The sequence below is a fragment of the Patella vulgata genome, chromosome 1 (genome assembly GCF_932274485.2).
Source record: "Patella vulgata chromosome 1, xgPatVulg1.2, whole genome shotgun sequence".
Taxonomy (NCBI): Eukaryota; Metazoa; Mollusca; class Gastropoda; family Patellidae; genus Patella; species Patella vulgata.
The window spans coordinates 38,022,415-38,042,104 of record NC_065879.2 but is presented as its reverse complement, the minus strand read 5'-3'; the positions used below and the strand labels follow the sequence as shown (position 1 = coordinate 38,042,104).

The window sequence follows — 19,690 nt, the reverse complement described above, 5'->3', positions numbered from 1 at the left end:
TATATGTATTATATTACCATAGACTAAGTATTGTTCATTTTAAAGCAATAAATAACTAAAAGGTGACTATTATTATGTGTAATGAAAGGTATTATAATTATATAAACACTGTCGATTGGACAGTGTGATCATATCATGTCCAATCGATATAGCCCTTCAAGCAACTAATAGAAAACACTTTAATACCGGACATGACACAAGCGTTTTATATTCAGTGTTTGAGAGATGCTCCACTTTTCGTGTTTTTGCATTTTTGGATCACCTCACTGGAGGGCCGGGACGGTAGAGTGCAGTGGACACTTACGAAACGCTGTCTGTCTACTATACGCCCCGCTCGAGAATAGACGCGAAGCTAGTTGACCGACATTTTAATTCCTACATCGACCATTTTAGTCAAAAAGACGAAGTATACTAAGTCAATTTTGAGAAGTATTTATTCCCCTTCTATTTTCATATTTGATGAAATTGAAAATGTTTACTTAGTCTTAGTATGTGTATATGTTTAGAACCGCATAACAAACCAACTTGTTAAACGTGGTGGTCATTCAGGACAGAGAGAGAGATAGAGAAATGAGGTTTAACGTCCACTCGACACAAACTAGGTCAAATCGGGACTAACACGTGGTTTAATGTTATTTCACTAATTCGCTTGCGCGTAGGGGTCTTTAGAAGTGGGAGGAAACCGGAGGACCCGGAGAAAACCCACGAGGTTGGACAGGCGACCCTACTCCTTGTCACGTACAACCCGGGATTCGAAACCACGCCAGTTGACTCAATGACAGGCTTTATGATACAGCACGCACCTGCTAACCATTCGGCCACCCCCCCCCCCCCCCCCCCCGTCATTCAGTACAGAGATCTATTTTCAGATTCCTGTTTAGTCATGCGTGGTACGATGCTACTGCATCAGGAAAGTGTCTCGATTTTCTGCAGTCATGTGTCCATTATTCGCATAATGTATTCAGATTGTTACATAAATCAAATGTTACCTGTTTTAGAAGTAAAGGTCATGTTAGGGTTGATCAACGGAATATCATAATGAAGAACACTAACCATTTTTCAAGAGTCTACCATGACGACAATGTTGATTAGACTTGAAAGAATACAATTCAGTAATGATCCTTATTTGTAAGTGAGACTGTGTTTAAATCAGTTTTGAAATATCAACCCGTTTTATATTAGCTCGGTTTGTTGTAGAAACTTAGGACGTTAAACCCCATTTCATTTCATTTAAAATGTTAAGAATGGCGTTTATCAATCGACATGCCTCGATAAATTGATAACTTCGGCGTATTTCAAGAATTTTTATTTTGACAGTTCGAAGAAATGTTAGTTAATTTTCTTCTTTTGTCTTTACTGGACAACCCCCCCCCCCCCCACCACCACCACAAGCAATAGCTTCCACATCCAACGAACTCTCACAAATTTAAATACAAATTCTTAAACTATATTTGATAACCAAAATTGCGTCTGTTCATAATAGAATAGTTTTCGATGGATAAGCAATGAAAGTAATCCAGCGGGTACAGATCAAGACTTTCGCGACCTTAAATACACAGTCGGTGATTGGACAACATTATCCAATTATACAATATCCAACAGATTGTTGCCAAAGAGTTATATCTTTCGAGATACTCCCGGGAAGCTATAATTAGTGAACCCCCGCCATTAGAAATGTGTTAGTAATGCAACTGCTAAAATTACAATGTCAGACTCAATGATTGACTCTGTAATACATGTAACTAATTCGTTTAATTTATTGAGTGCTGTTTAAAAGACTTCAAGCAAAATGGTAATAATGAAATGAAATGGGGTTTAACGTCTTACTGTTCTGCTTCTAAACTGGACTAATGAAGACGGGCATACGCCATGCAGTGTGCTATGAGGGAAATTTTGCCCGGGCAGCGGCGCTACGGCCTACTCTCATATCGACTTCAAACTGCCAAGGGATCTTTTACGTGCACTCCAATGTGTACACGGGACCTCGGTTTTTCGTCCCATCCGAACGACTAGACAGCTGTCCTTGTCAGGCCCTCCGTCCTGCATCACTGACAAGGGGAAACCACGCCGGAAAATCTGGATAAACTTTCTCGGCCAATGCAGGGATCGAACATCCGACCTCCAGGCTAGCGAGCCAGCGTCTTAACAACTTAGCCACGTGATCCCCTGGTAATAATGATAAGTGTGTATAAAATATAAATATGAAGTAGGTATAAATAAATATAACAAATACATCAAATACAAGATTGACACTAATAATGAATAGTTGTTGTAAACCACCCCATAGGTCTGTCACTGAGTTGTCGTGATTGTGATCTCAGGCCTGTACGTGATACTGAATATATTGTCACAATCTTACATCCCCCCTCTCCCCAGCCCTCCCTTATGAGAGAGAGAGATGGGGTTTAACGTCCACTCGACACAAACCAGGTCATTTCGGGACTACCCTCCCTTATGAACTGAATTGAAAATGAAGATAATTTTATAAACGATGCCATGGGGGCTGACTTAGATACAAATTATTAGATCAAATAGAAATATTAAAACATAATTTAACACGATAATAATTATCTGAATCAGCACGATATCGACAAGTTGAATCAATTTCTATTTTCACATGTTATAAAAATTCAAATCACGTTCACATGCTATGTTATCTTTGGAAAAAAATTTAAAATAAAACTCTTCTAAGAAAAAATCATATTGTTCATCTCCATGAAGACAAAAATAAATTAAGCCCTTGGTGTTTTACTACTTTTGACATCACGTGGTTTAAATGGTTAGATGTCGAAAGTCAGAGACGGCACTGTGTTAGCTTGTAATACAACGGAAATAAACAAGTTTACACACGACTCGCGATTCTGTTTATTTACATGGTTTTATATGTATGACACACGAGTGTCGGTTAAACCAGGTTACCAAAGCAATTAACTTCAGGACAAGGTGAGTTTGATTAACAATCACTTCTTTTATACGAAGCTGTAATATATAAACATTGACGTTTAAGTGTTTGTTTATTCATGGAGTTCTGATACAAGTTGTTATATACATATACTTTACAATTGTATTAATTTACTGGAGACCCGTATAATGTATTATATATGATGTTTTGGGTTTGAACAAGGGACTTACTGTCGTAAATACTCTTGCTCTTCCCTTAAAAGGATCCCTTATGTTTTATTTATGTCGACCTCGCCATATTTAATAAATCATTACATTGTATTAAACAGCCACCTAGTTATATACAGGAACAGATATAATACATTAAAACCCGAAATTGTAAATATCAAATTTCGTTCCATAAGAAATAGAAAATAATCCGCTTGAGTGGAAATGACATGAAATGACACCGTACTTTTCTACACCGTCTGGGCTAATAAAGTGTGCTTTACGTGAAATTTTGCCCGGGAGCGTCGCTAAGCCTTACTCTTATTTCGAGTTCTAACTGTGATGGGTTCTTTTACGTGCACGCCAATGTGTACACAGATGTCGTTCTTGGTTGGAAAATCCCGAAGAACTTTCTTGGACAACAGAGGGGGCGAAGACCAGACCTACTGGTTAGCTAAACAGAGTCACCGCAGCTCACCGAAAATTTAGCAATTAGATCAATGCAATAGTACTCTATGTGAAATCGGGGTACGACACCCTTCACAATTTATAGAGCTAACTTAACCAACGACTATCGAGTCTGGGTTAACCACGGCATCACACATAACAATAATTGATCAGATACCGCAAGGACACAGGAATAAAACTAGCTAATTAAGTTAATGGATTATTGTACGTACACGGCCATAGGAGTACTTGGCCGTGTGATTAGGGGGTTGGTGGGCTCCATAGAATGTATGATCAATTTCTCCATGGACCCCCTAAAATACAATCTGATTAAAATACAAATCCTATTTCGTTTCGTTTTTATAGTTCAAAATTTCGTTTAACTTGTCTATACTACACTAGGATCTGGAAGAGTTGTTATCATTGACGTGTTCTGAATAGTGTGAGGTATTAGCCAATGAAACGGTCTGTTACGGCGAGTTTTGGGCGTGTTTTGCACGGAACTGTGGGTAATTCACTAGTAACATCAATGCTGATTGGTTAATTAAATGTCTGATGTCATAGGGTCAAAAGCTGCTCGTATGACCTCTGACGTGACCTATCGCAACAACCGGTCAGATCTTCATGTAGTGTAGGCCATCAAAAGTATAAAAAAAACGAAACGAAATATAGATCTGTATTTTAATCAGATTGCCTAAAATATCTCTAAACATAGCATACCTTATACACACAACAGTCGCCACTACTCATACTAACGGTAACAATAGTTTGGGGGTTTTAAGATTTACACGCTTGAATTCAAATGAATGAAAATATTGTTAATCAACTATTGTAAAAGCTTCCGCTATCATAAATGCAAAATGGGTGACTAATCTGATAATAATTCGATTCGGGGATGCGTGTACATCATCACCATCATCATTATGAACATCATAGTGAAAACGATACTAACATGATATCTCCAGATGATAAATATAATAGGATGACATGACATATATAAAAAGGACTAGGGGCATTATAGCATGATGGACTTAATGTCAAAGTTTCAGGCAAAATCATATTGTGCAACATCATCAACAGAACCGCTATAATTGCATGGATATCTCGTTAGTTTATAGGTCATGCCACCAAAGGCTAACACAATTGACCATATTAAGTAACAACTGTTCTGGTCCATGAAACGAAAAATAATTAACGGATTACGGAATACATTTTTGAGCTAATATGTTGCAATAAAAAAAATGTTTGACACGAAACAGTAGGATGCTGTGTATGTTTTCAATTTGGCTATGCGATGGACCGCAGCTAAAATTCCCACGTTAGATTTTAACCGTTACAATAATATTTTGTATGATATACGCGATCATATACCGTAGTTGTGGGTTTTACGCTGACTTTTAATTCAAAGACGGTGACCCATATCAATAATATAACAAACTTTATCTCTATATATAGATAAGGATAATACCTAGGGACAATACGGTTGTATTACGTAAGAATTATATAGATTTAATCAGATATAGTTAACGTGGCCTTATTGACTACTGACATAAGTCATTTATATGTTGTATAAAAGGGGAGCGATTGGCTGACGCTCCTTGTGTTACACTAATCCACAATTCTAATATTTACTATGACATTAAAGTCTTAGGTTCAATCGCCCAACTCTAATGCTATAAATGGGCCAAATAAAGTGGAGATTTTGAAGAAATACATTTTTGATGTATTTAATTAAAAACTTAGTTTTAGAAACACAAATCAAAGAATTCATTCCCATATGCATCTTGCACAATTCCGATTTACTTTTTTAATGTCATTTAAACTATGACAATTATTATGGATAATAAACCTATCAAAATACACTAGTCTACAGCTTAGCTGCTTATAAGCTATAGCTTATGAAATTATATTGCAATATATTCATCCATTATAATAATCAAATATTTCGTGAGAAAATTAGAACAGTTCACTAAATAAATAATGTTCAGGTACAAAAGTTAAGCTTTGTTTTCTATTTAAATAACATCACAAATAACTATCGATATCATCATAACAGCAGTAATGGGACAGTATAAACTGCGTATCGAATGACTACTTTTGCTCACCGCAAGGCCTTGCACACAGCCCCAAAACCGTTCTCTGCACACTGCCCTAAAACTACAGTAACTTATAAGTATACCTAAAGGGATTGCTGGGAGTATTGATAAATTATGTATAGGTAAATCTGATCAAATGTGACTATATATGTTATTAACAGCTTATAACGGTAAGTCATTTATATAGAATTGATACAATATCTGACCAAAGTTATATATTGTCTGCCCAAATTCGATTTTTAATTTAAAAGTGAAGACAATTTTAGATGTATATTTCTATATTCCCCCTCTATTGGCTATACGAACATTTGAATTACAATGCAACAGAAAAAAATAAGCCAAGACTTCCTTTTAAAATGAGATACCTAGCTGTGCATGCGTACTTTTCCACGGAGTAATAAACAGCAGTAGTCTTATATAATTGTTTACGAAAGGTGGGGATGATAAAATAGCACGCCTATGTTACCTTGGCGCATAGGGGTCTTTTATTTTTAGAATCTGATAACAATTAAATCTGTGATCTATTCACCCTTTTTTTCTCGGAATATTTTATTCAAAGAAAAAAAGAAGAGAAAAACATCAACTTATCAGTACATTTTTAATTTTTCTGAATTAATCTAATGGCATAGATCGTGGCTATTGGGACGACTATTCCGCATTTAGAGCAACTGATCCATACATTTCTGGGAAAGACTAGTACTTCCTGAATAATAATAAAACTGTCCAATTCAGATCACGTGATTTGTCGCGTTAGTTTTCCACCAGCACTGTGAAATAAATATGTTAAAAGAAAAGTTAAGACTACTGAAGATGATACGGATTTAAGCATCCAGATAACTGTTTCTGATATCCTGACTATGGGGTGCATTTCAGAAATTCTACGGTCGTCTCCATGATATTGCCAATATGCATCATATGTGATTTAAATGGGGTTTAACGTCCTAATACTTCTCTACACCTATTTGGCCAGTGAAGACGGCCATGCGATGGGCTATGAAGGAAACTTTTCCCGGGCCTTTTGGTCACTGAGCCACAAAGACTCCCGTGTCTGTGACTGCCATCGTCACAGATTTATTTAGTTAATTATCATACTTTGTTTGCTTTTATATACTTCTTTAAATCGAAATCTAAATAGTACACGCGGGTGTCATGAACACAAAAAGATATACATACTCATTTCAAAACACCTAATATCACTTTTCAAGTAGGATTTGTTTTCCCCATTTGGAAAGTCAACTTTTTGTCTTATGTCCAAGGGGACTGTACTTTTTAATAATATTAGTCGATGCATCTTCCCGGGATTTACCTTTATTTTCAATACAAAATCTTGATACTGCTATGGCGTATGGAATATATATAAATATCTAGTGTATTATCAGAGCTTTTGATGTGTGTACCCAAAATCAGGGGCTAACTATTTTACTTATATGGCATTAAGTTCAGTAGATTCATAATAAACGAAATAACTTTATATAAGACTTGATGGTGTATAGGTTTATGTATTTTTATCAGCTGTTGTTATCGGATTCTTTTTTTATTTAAAAAGTCATTAACAAGAAAACTAGTTCATCGGATGTAATGGTTATAATTGTTGGTCGATAACCCACATAAAGACTGAAGAACCTGAACAATCCCCCTAATAATAAACTACTGAGGTATGTCAAAAGAAATAACACCTTACTAACCCAGTTTAGAGGGGGGTTTCTGCTAGATACATTTTTATGTCCTTCAGGTATATATTGATAAAGCAGATACAATTTAAGCACGGTAGAGTGCTGACGACTGAAGGCCGCGGCTGTATTAAAGCCTTCAAAGGACCTAAGCACTGAAAAGTATATGATGCCTTCAAAGTAAAAACGATACTAACCCATGAAATAATTTTTTATCATGGGAATGAAACTAAAATAGACTTTTTCTAGATTTCATAAAATCAAAGTCCTGACTAATTCCAATAAACTGTATATTAACGGTTTAAATACAGCGCTAGAAATGTTCCCTTGAGGTTATTAGTTCCTCTATTCCAGCCTGTTTCACGAAATTTTAACTAAGATAAAATCCAAATTTTAGTAATTTGATTGGATAATATTAGACTGATTGTAGTGCTTAGCCAATCAAAATTGAAGTATCTACTAAAATTTGGATTTTATCTTTAGTTTAAATTTCGTGAAACAGGACCCAGAATAATAGGCCGCCACACAGAAATACTTTTTTGTTTTCTTCCCGCCAATCTATAAAATACAAAACAATGGGTGACCAAATACATAGAGCGCGTTAATAATGGTGTTAGTGAGAAGATGTATTTCTCCCATTTTTTTTACAGACACAAGTACAAGAAACCTCATTAACTATGTGATAACTGATAGAAGTGATATCGGTTGTTCTAGAAATACGGTGGCTAAGTGGGTATAGCGTTTGCTAAAAAAATCCAGAGGCCCCGAACCCGATCCTGATTTATTTTTTAATTAGCCTTGTTTTCCCTTGCCAGTGGTGCAGGATGGGTGGGGTGGGGCTGACAAGGGTGGGACGGTGTACTAGTTGGCGCATATGCAAAAGAACCATTGGCAGTTGGAATTGGGTGAAGTGTAGTCTGGACAAAATTTCCCCCATATCACACTGCATGGTGTATGTCCATCTACATTAGCTCGGTTGGTGCAGAAAAGTGGGACGTAAAACCCCATTTCATTTTAAAACTTTTCAGAGAATTATATATAAAAATTGATGTTCTATAAGATTAATGTCGTCCTTGCCTTGGGTGAGTAGAGCGCTGTGACTATAATTTACATTACGTAATATTGTTTAAATTGTAGGGATTATGCTACGTAAATAGTTTTAACACGTCTGTACAATTACAATACAAATACAGGTCAAGTATACATGGAAAAAGTAAATAAGAACTAGTAATAAATTGCTTCGTTGAAGGACTAAATAAGATAAATTTAAATACATTGTACACAGTATGAATAAAACTATTTAACTGATTTAATGTTGTATAACAACTTGTGAACACTTTATTTATAACGTTTGTTATTAGTGGGGCTCTCACAAACAGGTTATTTTATTATAATGAATTATTGAATCCCTTAAATATATTTAAAGTGTCTGGTCGTCATGTCAGGGACTTTGAATCCCTTGCAACCTAAAATATTGTGAAAGTTGAATATGTAAAAGGAATACCAGTCCATAAATGGTTCAATTCAATTCAGTATTTACAAAGAAATTATGAAATTAAAATTATTCAACCTGCAGACGATATGTGGTATATGATCGTCATCAGCCAGCGCTACCTAAAATTCTCGCTGAAATCAACTGACGGGCCTTTCTTTAATCCGATTAAATTCGAACGGGGAGATTTTCTACCGTTGATATTTTTACTTTATTTTCTTAATTAAATGTTAAATAATCAAATTGAGTACATCTTAGCGTGGATTAAGCTGTGGAAATTTAACTATCGTTTGAAATATGCAAATGACGATCAGCGACTTTAAAAGAAGAAACAAAGATTCCCCTCTTTTATTCAAGTTGAGATAAATTAATGGCGTTTTTTTTCTAATAGTTTTGATATACAAGTCTAAAATATCTGATAAATCAAATCTTGCATACTAATCAGTTCATTTATTACCTTTCACATCAGACATTCCTTTCATTAAGCTACGAATTTAAAGTAAAAAGGAGCCGTGACGTCTACACTCCTTGTCTTTATGATGTTAATCGGTTATCTTATTCCTCGATCACAACCGCCTATATACACTTGAATGAGTTTTCTTTTCTCAATCGGATTCATAAGTAAATAGTTTTCGTTAGAATATTCAGCTAAGTGCTATTCTAAAAAGAAAGTCACTAAAAAAGTTTTATGTTTTAGCATAACTACAATTGCTTTACTAAACATTGACTGCTTTATTTTTTTTCAGAATATGAATACTTTGAAGATGACAGCTAATTACTTTACATTGGTGATTTTATTATTTGTGTTTTGTGGATTTTGTGTAGCAGCGGATGAGTGCCCTGTGAATGTTACGGAAGCGTGTACGTGTGAAATACTCAATGGCCTTATGAATATTGGATGCTATTACCTAGATAACAATAATACCAGTCCAATAATTGTTGATTCTTCTGATAACGCAACACGGTCATATCGGATAAACACAGTGAAAATTTCATCCAATAATATCAGCTCTTTGCCAAAGAATTACTTTCAGCATATATACTCTATCAGCTTATTAGATATGCAAAACAATTCATTCGCAGAAATTCCGACCGAAGTTTTTACGATTCCGACTGTGTCCATTCTGCAAATATCTAATAACCGACTGAAATTGTTGAATCTTTCATCTTTCGCCACGGAAAGCATTAAGGAGTTATCATGTTCCCATAACGATTTAGAAATCGTCTATGTTGACGACAGCTCGGTGTCTCTGAAATCCCTGGATATCTCGTGGAACAACCTGAGGACCGTGCCCATAGAACTGTGGTCTGTAGCCTCTTATCTAAATTTATCTAATAATATGCTGGGGTTTGTACCGATATTACCACAATCTAAATTGGAGATTTTGAATCTGAACAGCAACAGTATAAACTCTATAGAAGTTCAAGCTTTCAATAATGTTCCCTTCTTAGATGAACTACACCTTGTCGACAATCAAATAGCAACTTTAGTTCCGGAAACATTTGAAGGTCTGGACTCACTGACAGAATTACATCTTGCCGACAATAGGCTGCAAGATTTAAATGAGAACTTATTTCGTTCCCTAAAATCATTGATCATATTGGAGCTTTCCAAAAACAATTTGACTAATCTAAAAATGGAAACTTTTGTCGGATTAGAACAAAATTTACAGGAGCTCAATTTAAGTCGCAACAACTTAGCATTCCTAGTAGCCAATGACACCTTCGAGAATCTGGAGAACTTGCGAATGTTAGATCTGTCGTATAATAAGGGAATCAAAGACATCGGCCATTTAATGTTTCCTCCTCATCTGGCATCACTGAGTGTTAAAAATTGTTCACTGACTACAATAGGTGGCTGCAGATTCTTAAAAATGAAAGACATTCAGAATCTTGATATAAGTGGTAATGAATTTACCTGTAGCTGTGGACTGTCTTTATTGCATGCATGGTACCGGGCAAGGCAGCGTCATGGTTATTCTGAACTTATACATTATCATTTCAATGAATGGTTTTGCAAAAATGTAACCGATGGTAAAATATACGCTGTTACTGACAACGAACACGAGTGTGGTAGATACCAGAGCATTGAAGATCATTGTGACATAGCAGAAGAGGATCCATTACCACTTGCTATAAAGCTGGACGTAAAATTATTAGATAATCAAATCTCGGTAGTATGGGACGTAAAAGGTGATAGCAGTTTCATTTTCGGCTTTGTTGTGTCATTAAAAAGCACCGGTAAAGAAACGTATAAGACACCGATATTGGAGAAAACTCAATCCAGCTTCATTGTTACTAAATCGGAGGATGAATCGGAGATTGATGTGTGCGTCAACGTGCTTTCTAATAAAACCTCTGTTGTTGCTATGGCGTGTCAATCGGTGAGCAGCTCATCTTTGGATTACGTTATCGGAATACTGGCTGGAGTAGTGTTCTTAATACCCTGTATTGCTGCTTTAATTTTCATACTTCGTAAAGACAGGATGATGCAGCGATTAGAGTATTCTCAAATTGCAGAACCCAAAGATAAAGCAGCTTATCAGGTAGAAACTGGTCCTGTCGTAGTTGTAGACAGTGAAATACTGGACGTTGACACAGCGGTTTCTCCTTATCATGAAAACAAAGCCTTCGATGCTCATTTAGAGGAGAACATTAAACAAAATATTACAGAAGAGAATATTACGGTTACCGTTGATATATCAGATCCTCCAGAAATCTCAGAAGTATCGCAATCAGAGAATACTCAATTATAGATCAAATTCAATTCGTTCACGTCATGAAATATCTGTGTTTCTGCCCATTTATATTCATGGATCAATTTAATATTTGTACATATGTATATATAAATTGGAAAACAGTCATTACACCTTTGCCACTCCTCTCTTAAAGTGATAATTCGAATTAATTTCCTGATTTAACAGTAACAACTCGGCAAGTGTAATGTCAGATTCGATTTAAAAAATCCCCAAAAACATCGAATTAAATTTTAATGGTTTTTTTTTAAGTTGTAGATTTTGCCACTTCTATTAAGGAATAAATTATTTTTATTAGAATAGATACCCCGCCATTTCTTAGCCGCCATTTGTTAAAGAGACTGTTCTGTTTCATGAGGCTTGTGTTACAGTGTAAATACTAAATAAAGCTGGAGCAGTACAGTAAAAGTTTATAGAATGCATAACGCAATGGTTCTATTATTTTATTTATTTATTTATTCAATTAGTCAACTGTCGTGGTTTCGATTCCCCGGTAGTTCGTGACAAGGAGTAGGGTCGCCTGTCCAGCCTCATGGGTTTTCTCCGGGTCCTCCTCTTTCTTCCCACTGCTAAAGACTCAAAGACCCCTACGCGCAAGCGAATTAATGAATAAAATTGAGCATGTAAGTCCCGAAATGATCTAGTTTGTGTCGAGTGGACGTTAAATCCCTTTCCCCTCTCTCTCTCTCGCCCACATACATAGATGAGAGAGAGAGAGAGAGAGTAAAATATGGTTCAATTTTATTTTAATTATTCGTTTGCGCGTAGTGTCTTCAGCAGTATAAGGAAACCAGAGAACCCGGAGAAAACCCACCTACCCCCCCGACACACATAGACAGAGCTGGTACAGTAACTATGCATATTCACCCCTAAACTCCCCACCACTACCGTACACCTAAAACATGTAAGCCATGTGGACAGATGCCCATAAGGAATGAGAGTTCCTGGAGCTTAAGCTTTAATAGGTTTATTAGATTCTTCAAATCCAGGATCCATAAACAATCATTTTCAGCACCCCGATGATTAATTTCTCCTTGACCTCAATGTTAATTTTCCATCCAAATTGTCAATGGTTTTTACTAATTCAGCTGTATACATGTCTAATTTCTTTCATTGGTTTTTTTTTTTTGTTTTTTTTTTTAGGTTTTTGTTTTTAGCTTTTCTCGATTGTACTGTTAACACATGTATTCTTGAAATTATATCATTATAGAGAGATTTTTGGTTTTTAAAGCTTAGATTACTACTGAATTGGTGTTGATTATCTGGCTGGTGTTGATTAACTCGCTGGTTCAAATCCCGCGCAGGATTCTCCATAGTAAATATAAACATATTTATTCTTTTAAAAGCGGTATTTCATTATTTCATTCATCAGGTACTTCACTAATAAAATATTCACTCCCCACAACGTGAAAGTGGGACACGTTATGAATAGTTGTCTCCCTTTAATAACCGTTGGCCACAGATCACCAACAAGAGCATAACCGTTTTTAATTCTGTTTTTCCCAAAATGTCTATAATGTTTCATACAAAATACTCTCGGTAATCCATGCCCATTGATCAGCCGGCATACGGCTAGTAGACTGGTTCATTGTTACAAATTTCATACCAATGCCACGTAATTGTTTTTGCATGGAAAGATAGTCCGTGGAGAGTTGAAAGTTCGCGCAGTGCAAGGTGTAGTCTTACTTTCATTGTTTTAACTTTTACTGATCTACACCGATTGGGCTAATGAAGACGGACATACACCATACAGTGTGCTATGAAATGAAATGGGGTTTAACGTCCTACTGTTCTGCTCCGACTGGGATAATGAAGACGGACATACGCCATATACAGTGTGCTATGAGGGAAATTTTGCCCGGCTCTTTGGCCTACTCTTAATCAAATTCCAACAGCCAAGAGTTCTTTTACGTCCACTAAATGTTTACACGGGCCCTAGATGTTTGGTCTCATCCGAAAGACTATATGTACGTTGTTCCTTGCCGGGGCCTCTGTCCTGCACCACTGACAAGAGGGAACCACGCCTGAAATCCCGACGAACTTTCGCAATCAACACAGATATCAAACAGGGGACCTCCAGCTTAGCGAGCGTATGGAAGCCTATAACTACCATTCATAATTTCTAATTTTCGCCCCTTGAAAACGCGAAAGGCGAAAAGTAGAAGTTACGACAAAATGTGAAGCAACAACACGCTATACAAGTCAAAATCGACTCGAAATTAAGAAATAATACACCGAGATAATAGCGCCCCTCGTTTTTTCTTAATTTTTTATTTTCGACTTGCATTTTAGCTTGTGTACCGTCTTGTCCACTTTCGTCTTGGTCATATTTTTGTATGCCAACACGCATACGAACCATGATGCAACTCGAAAAGTAGAAATTAGTGTTGTGTTGGGATCACTTCCTTCTAGATGCCTTCTATATATCAGCACGTGGATGGACGGTCATATTCATATCTCACCCCCCCTATATATTGCATGTTCGTACGTCTAGCAAGCACACTCCGGAGAATGTGTGTCTGTTTTTATTAACTTCAATCTATATATTACAGTGAAGAGTCGACAGGGGCAGATAACTCCCGTCTCACATGACTTATATGGACTCAGACTAGCAATTATTTGCCCATTGACTTCAATGTTAAATGACTGTGACATCACAGGCTGTAGCTTTTTGCTCAACATTCCGTTGGTTCCAATCTTTATAGGGACAACATTTGGCAATCTCCTCATCATAATTTTGTAGGGGGTTGACCATTTAGATTTTTTGCTACACAGATTTGAAGTTGACAGGGGTGAAAATCTCACTTCCGACACAATGATTGCTCTGCAGAAAGACACTTTACACCCCCTATCCCTCCGCTATAATATCATCAGTATTACCCAGAACTGCTATGAAATTGCAAATTTGATCCCTTTTCTCCAATTCTAGACCAAAAGGTCAACCCAAAAATGCAGGAAGAGGGGAGAAAAAAATTAAGGGAAAAATTGTCTATTTCCATCATGAAATAAGGGGAAATAATTACTAGTCTTAGTCCTATATACCTCACATGTTTCTGCAGTTTAAACAAATCTGTTGTTATCTAATAAACAAACATATATGCAATTCCCTGGCCAAAGAATATGAAAATCTATGCATTTTCAGATGAGCTGTGCGGCATTCTGCAAACACTATAATACATCAGAAAACTGCGGAATTTCAGACAGAAATTTAAAAGCACATGAATTTTGAATTAAACAGAACATTTTTATTTTTGAACATAAATGCATTCTGTTAAAAGATGAGATAAATTCAATATAAATCTAACACGAAAATACTTTAAAACAGTAATCATGATGCAATATTAGACTTTTTAACACTTTCATCGAAAACCACACAGTTTTTCTCTGTTAACGTAGTTTCAAGTGCCAAATTGTGGTCAAATCTAAAATGTTGAAACATGCAGTGCCTATCAATTTTAAAATATCTCCTATATAGCTGTATTTCCATAGGATAAGTAAGTTGAAATAATCTGATTATGTAACACTACAACAGCTTTTTCATCCCCACCCCCCAGTTTGGAATCTGATAATTTAAAACCACATGAATTTTGAATTCCACAGAACATTTTTATTTTTGAACATAAATGCATTCTTCAAAAAGATGAGATGAATTCAATATAAATCAAACACGAAAATACTTTAAAACAGTAATCATGATGCAGTATTAGACTTTTAACACTTTCATCGAAAACCACACAGTTTTTCTCTGTTAACATAGTTTCAAGTGCCAAATTGTGGTCAAATCTAAAATGTTGAAACATGCAGTGCCTATGAATTTCAAAATATCTCCTATATAGCTGTATTTCCACAGAATAAGTAAGTTGAAATAATCTGATTATGTAACACTACAACAGTTTTTTCATCCCCACCCCCCGGTATGGAATCTGATACATTGCTGACCAATCATAGGTCGCCCCGTTCACTCGGGCCTGTCAAATGATTTACAATGGCGATGGTGCCTACAACTTTCCTGACCAAGAGATATGAACAACCGTCGATCAACACACAAGCCATTAATGTTATCTTCCAATATGAGAGGCCATGATAAACACACAAGCGTCCTTTTCAAGCTCGGAAATTAAGTCATCACCAAAAAGCAAAGTTTACAAAGGTCCTCGGGGCTGGAACCCAAACTGATTACGATTTGCCCTCCACTTCCACCACAGGTGTCATAGAGATCAGGGATGAAATTGATATGCATCATCGTTCTCCTAAAGCCAGTCCAGGAAGAGATCAGGTTTTGAGATGTAGACCTGAAATGTTAAATTTGGATGAGAATGAGAATTCTGGGGCGAATACTATCCAGGGAAATGGTCATTGACATCCAGAAAATGGTCAAAATGTGGAATTCTGTCATTCAGTTAAATGTCAAGGGGAGAAGACAGGCCTGTGCAGTACCAAAACTGTGTGGTTTTCGATGAAAGTGTTAAAAGTCTAATATTGCATCATGATTACTGTTTTAAAGTATTTTCGTGTTTGATTTATATTGAATTCATCTCATCTTTTTGAAGAATGCATTTATGTTCAAAAATAAAAATGTTCTGTGGAATTCAAAATTCATGTGCTTTTAAATTATCAGATTCCAAACTGGGGGGTAGGGATGAAAAAGGTGTTGTAGTGTTACATAATTAGATTATTTCAACTTACTTATCCTATGGAAATACAGCTATATAGGAGATATTTTAAAATTGATAGGCACTGCATGTTTCAACATTTTAGATTTGACCACAATTTGGCACTTGAAACTACGTTAACAGAGAAAAACTGTGTGGTTTTCGATGAAAGTGTTAAAAAGTCTAATATTGCATCATGATTACTGTTTTAAAGTATTTTCGTGTTTGATTTATATTGAATTTATCTCATCTTTTTACAGAATGCATTTATGTTCAAAAATAAAAATGTTCTGTGGAATTCAAAATTCATGTGCTTTTAAATTATCAGATTCCAAACTGGGGGGTAGGGATGAAAAAGCTGTTGTAGTGTTACATAATTAGATTATTTCAACTTACTTATCCTATGGAAATACAGCTATATAGGAGATATTTTAAAATTGATAGGCACTGCATGTTTCAACATTTTAGATTTGACCACAATTTGGCACTTGAAACTACGTTAACAGAGAAAAACTGTGTGGTTTTCGATGAAAGTGTTAAAAAGTCTAATATTGCATCATGATTACTGTTTTAAAGTATTTTCGTGTTTGATTTATATTGAATTTATCTCATCTTTTTACAGAATGCATTTATGTTCAAAAATAAAAATGTTCTGTTTAATTCAAAATTCATGTGCTTTTAAATTTCTGTCTGAAATTCCGCAGTTTTCTGATGTATTATAGTGTTTGCAGAATGCCGCACAGCTCATCTGAAAATGCATAGATTTTCATATTCTTTGGCCAGAGAATTGCATATATGTCCTGATTACAATATTGATCATCCAGTATAGAGAGGATCAATACGACATCCCCCTTTCTTCCAAAAATAAGAAACTGGAGTATTTACAACATATTGACAAATTAAATAGTATCTATATGACATCCCCCTTTCTTCCAAAAAGAAGAAACTGGAGTATTTACAACATATTGACAAATCAAATAGTTGCTAACATCTGAGAACATTCATACTCATTCATACATTAAATGAAAAAAAATATACAAATAAATAAATAAAATTTTACCAATAGCTTAACTAATAAGGTAATCATAAGACTAACCAATAAGAAGCAAAATATCAAGAATAGTATTGGTCAACCTTAAGCATTAATAGATAAGCCTAAAGTAAGTATTTCAAAAAAATAAACAAAACATAAATATATTTTATCTACATGCTAATAATAGTAATTCAAGTAGGTCTCCATCCTTAATACATATTAATACATATCACAATTCCTTAATCAATCACAATAAGATTGAACTTAAGTTTTAAGTAACTAGATCTCAATATATGAATTGGAATGAGTAAACAATTTACAAATTTACTATCATCACATTTCAGCATAAATTAACTTACATTATATGATGTAACTACAAGAATGAATGAATATTAGGACGACCAACAACATTGATAGAGTTGTTCTGAACTAAAGTTTTTGCGATTGTACATAAATCATCATCAAAAGCTATATTAATCCATTCACATAAAGTTGGTTTATCTGCGGTATAATTAACTAACAATTGAAATTGGCCACAATGAAAACGACCTTTCTTTATAGTGACAGATACAATATTTTCAAGTTCTTCTAATAGATGTAATTGGTGTATATGTTGAGCTTCCGATAAAGGAGACTACGAAGCAAAAGCAAACTTATCTTTAACTTGTTTATAGGAATTGGAGTCAACAGGAAGAGATAATCTGTTAAAATGCATACAGTTATCATCAATCGTATCTAATACACTACCCTTAACATCTATAAATTGACAACCAAGCGCTTTATGCAAATCACTTGACTTTGTACTACTATTATTCAAATGAGCTTTCAACTCAGTTATGTTACTAAGACGTTCAAGTGGTGATTCTGTGCGTATAAAACAAGGTTTAAGACGATTTATAGAATATATATCAGATAAAACTTTACCTTGTAAAGTTGCTAAGACATAATGAGTTCTATCTAAGATTTGATGTACAATAAGTGGTCCAACCCATTTAGCTTGAAATTTTCTTAGATTTGTAACTAATGAACTACTATCTGGCTTAAGTACATAAACTAACTGTCCTATAGCATAAATAGGATTCTTAGATAGAGAATGTGAAATACTAACATAGTGAATTGTTTGTTGTTGTTTCTGTAAATTTGTTATAAAAGTATCAATATTCTTAAATTTTGTTTGCAAATGTTCAAAATAATCAGAATAATTATTACAAACTGAATCTGTATTCCATTTAAGTGATATTAGACTTTTAGGTTCTTTTCCAAATGCAAGTTGATATGGAGAATAGTCACCTAATTGTGGTGATGCAAAGGAATTATATGCATATACACATGTTGGTACAAATCTAATCCAGTCTGTTCCAAATTGATTAAGATTTGTTTTGATCAAATGAGTGATTGATTGTATATGTCGCTCTACTAAAAGGCTGCCGTGATTAGCGACTGAGATAAGTTTATGATCCATATTTAAAGCATTGCGTAAGCAAGTTACCAATTGACTTTTAAGAGATGAGGCAGCATCTGTAATTAAAGTAGATGGAGGTCAAAATATGCATATAACTTTTTGTATTATTGCCTCACACATTGTAGGAGCATCTAATGTCTTAAGTGGAACACAAATTATAAATCTAGTTATCTCATCACAAATAACAAGTAAATGCTTAAACCCTGTTGGACTTGTGGGCATAGATTTAAAATCTAGGCACATTTTATCAAATGTTTTATAGTCATTATGAATTCTAGGATGGAAAATCCGATTTTGATCAGTTTTATTCTTAAATTGTAAGCATTTATTACAAGAGTTAATATATGTAGCTATACAATTGAACATATTAGGCATATAAAACATCTTACGCATTGTTAAATACGTACGTGTAATACCCTGATGGCTTGACAATAATCCATCGTGATAGAGACTAATAATTCCATTAGCTAAACTTTCAGGTATTACTAAATGAAGTGTAAACTGATCATCTTTGTGAATCAGTAATCTAAATAAAATATTATCAAAAAGAACATATTCTTGACTTTTGTTCTGAACTGCTTTCGCAGCTTTACGTGAAGAGGGTAGTACACCATGCGTTAAGAAATCAAATATAGGTTTGAAATAAGGTGAACATTCTTGAGCTAATCTTAATTTATTGTAATCTACAGGTAAATTGTAGTCTCTAATGATCTTGCGTTTAATAACAGCTAATAATCTATCTAAATCTTTCTGTTTTGGAAAATGTTTAGACTGTATAATATCATCTGGGTTATGAACTATTGGCTGCGGTGGCATACAAAGATCCAACGGAATTTCAATGCCATCTGTATTATTTTCATATGTTTTATCTACTAAACGTTGCTCTGTAACCAGTGACGGAGCATGAATTATAGTTTGTTTTGGTTTTGCTACAGTATTTGTTTTGTGTGTAGAAGGCTTGTCAAGTGTAGTAG

The 19,690-nt window shown here is 35.0% G+C and overlaps 1 protein-coding gene across 4 annotated transcripts; it reads left to right on the top strand.

Moving 5' to 3' along the window:
- Positions 1-2,792: 2,792 nt before the first annotated feature.
- Positions 2,793-12,989, top strand: LOC126819488 (TLR4 interactor with leucine rich repeats). Of its 4 annotated transcripts, none has more exons than XM_050547616.2 (3): positions 2,797-2,943; positions 7,198-7,306; positions 9,560-12,989. In XM_050547616.2, exon 3 carries the CDS (start codon positions 9,563-9,565, stop codon positions 11,567-11,569), a length of 2,007 nt encoding a protein of 668 aa, XP_050403573.1. In that variant the 5' UTR covers positions 2,797-2,943; positions 7,198-7,306; positions 9,560-9,562; the 3' UTR covers positions 11,570-12,989. The 4 variants fall into 4 exon arrangements, with proteins under 4 accessions (XP_050403549.1, XP_050403573.1, XP_050403557.1 ...); XM_050547609.2 differs by lacking the exon at positions 2,797-2,943 and adding an exon at positions 5,724-5,821; XM_050547592.2 differs by lacking the exon at positions 7,198-7,306 and having other exon boundaries at positions 2,793-2,943.
- The last annotated feature ends 6,701 nt before the right edge of the window (positions 12,990-19,690 follow it).

Coding starts and splice junctions, on each gene's coding strand:
- LOC126819488 (XM_050547592.2), top strand. CDS start 9,563: ATGAATACTTTGAAGATGACAGCTAATTACTTTACATTGGTGATTTTA.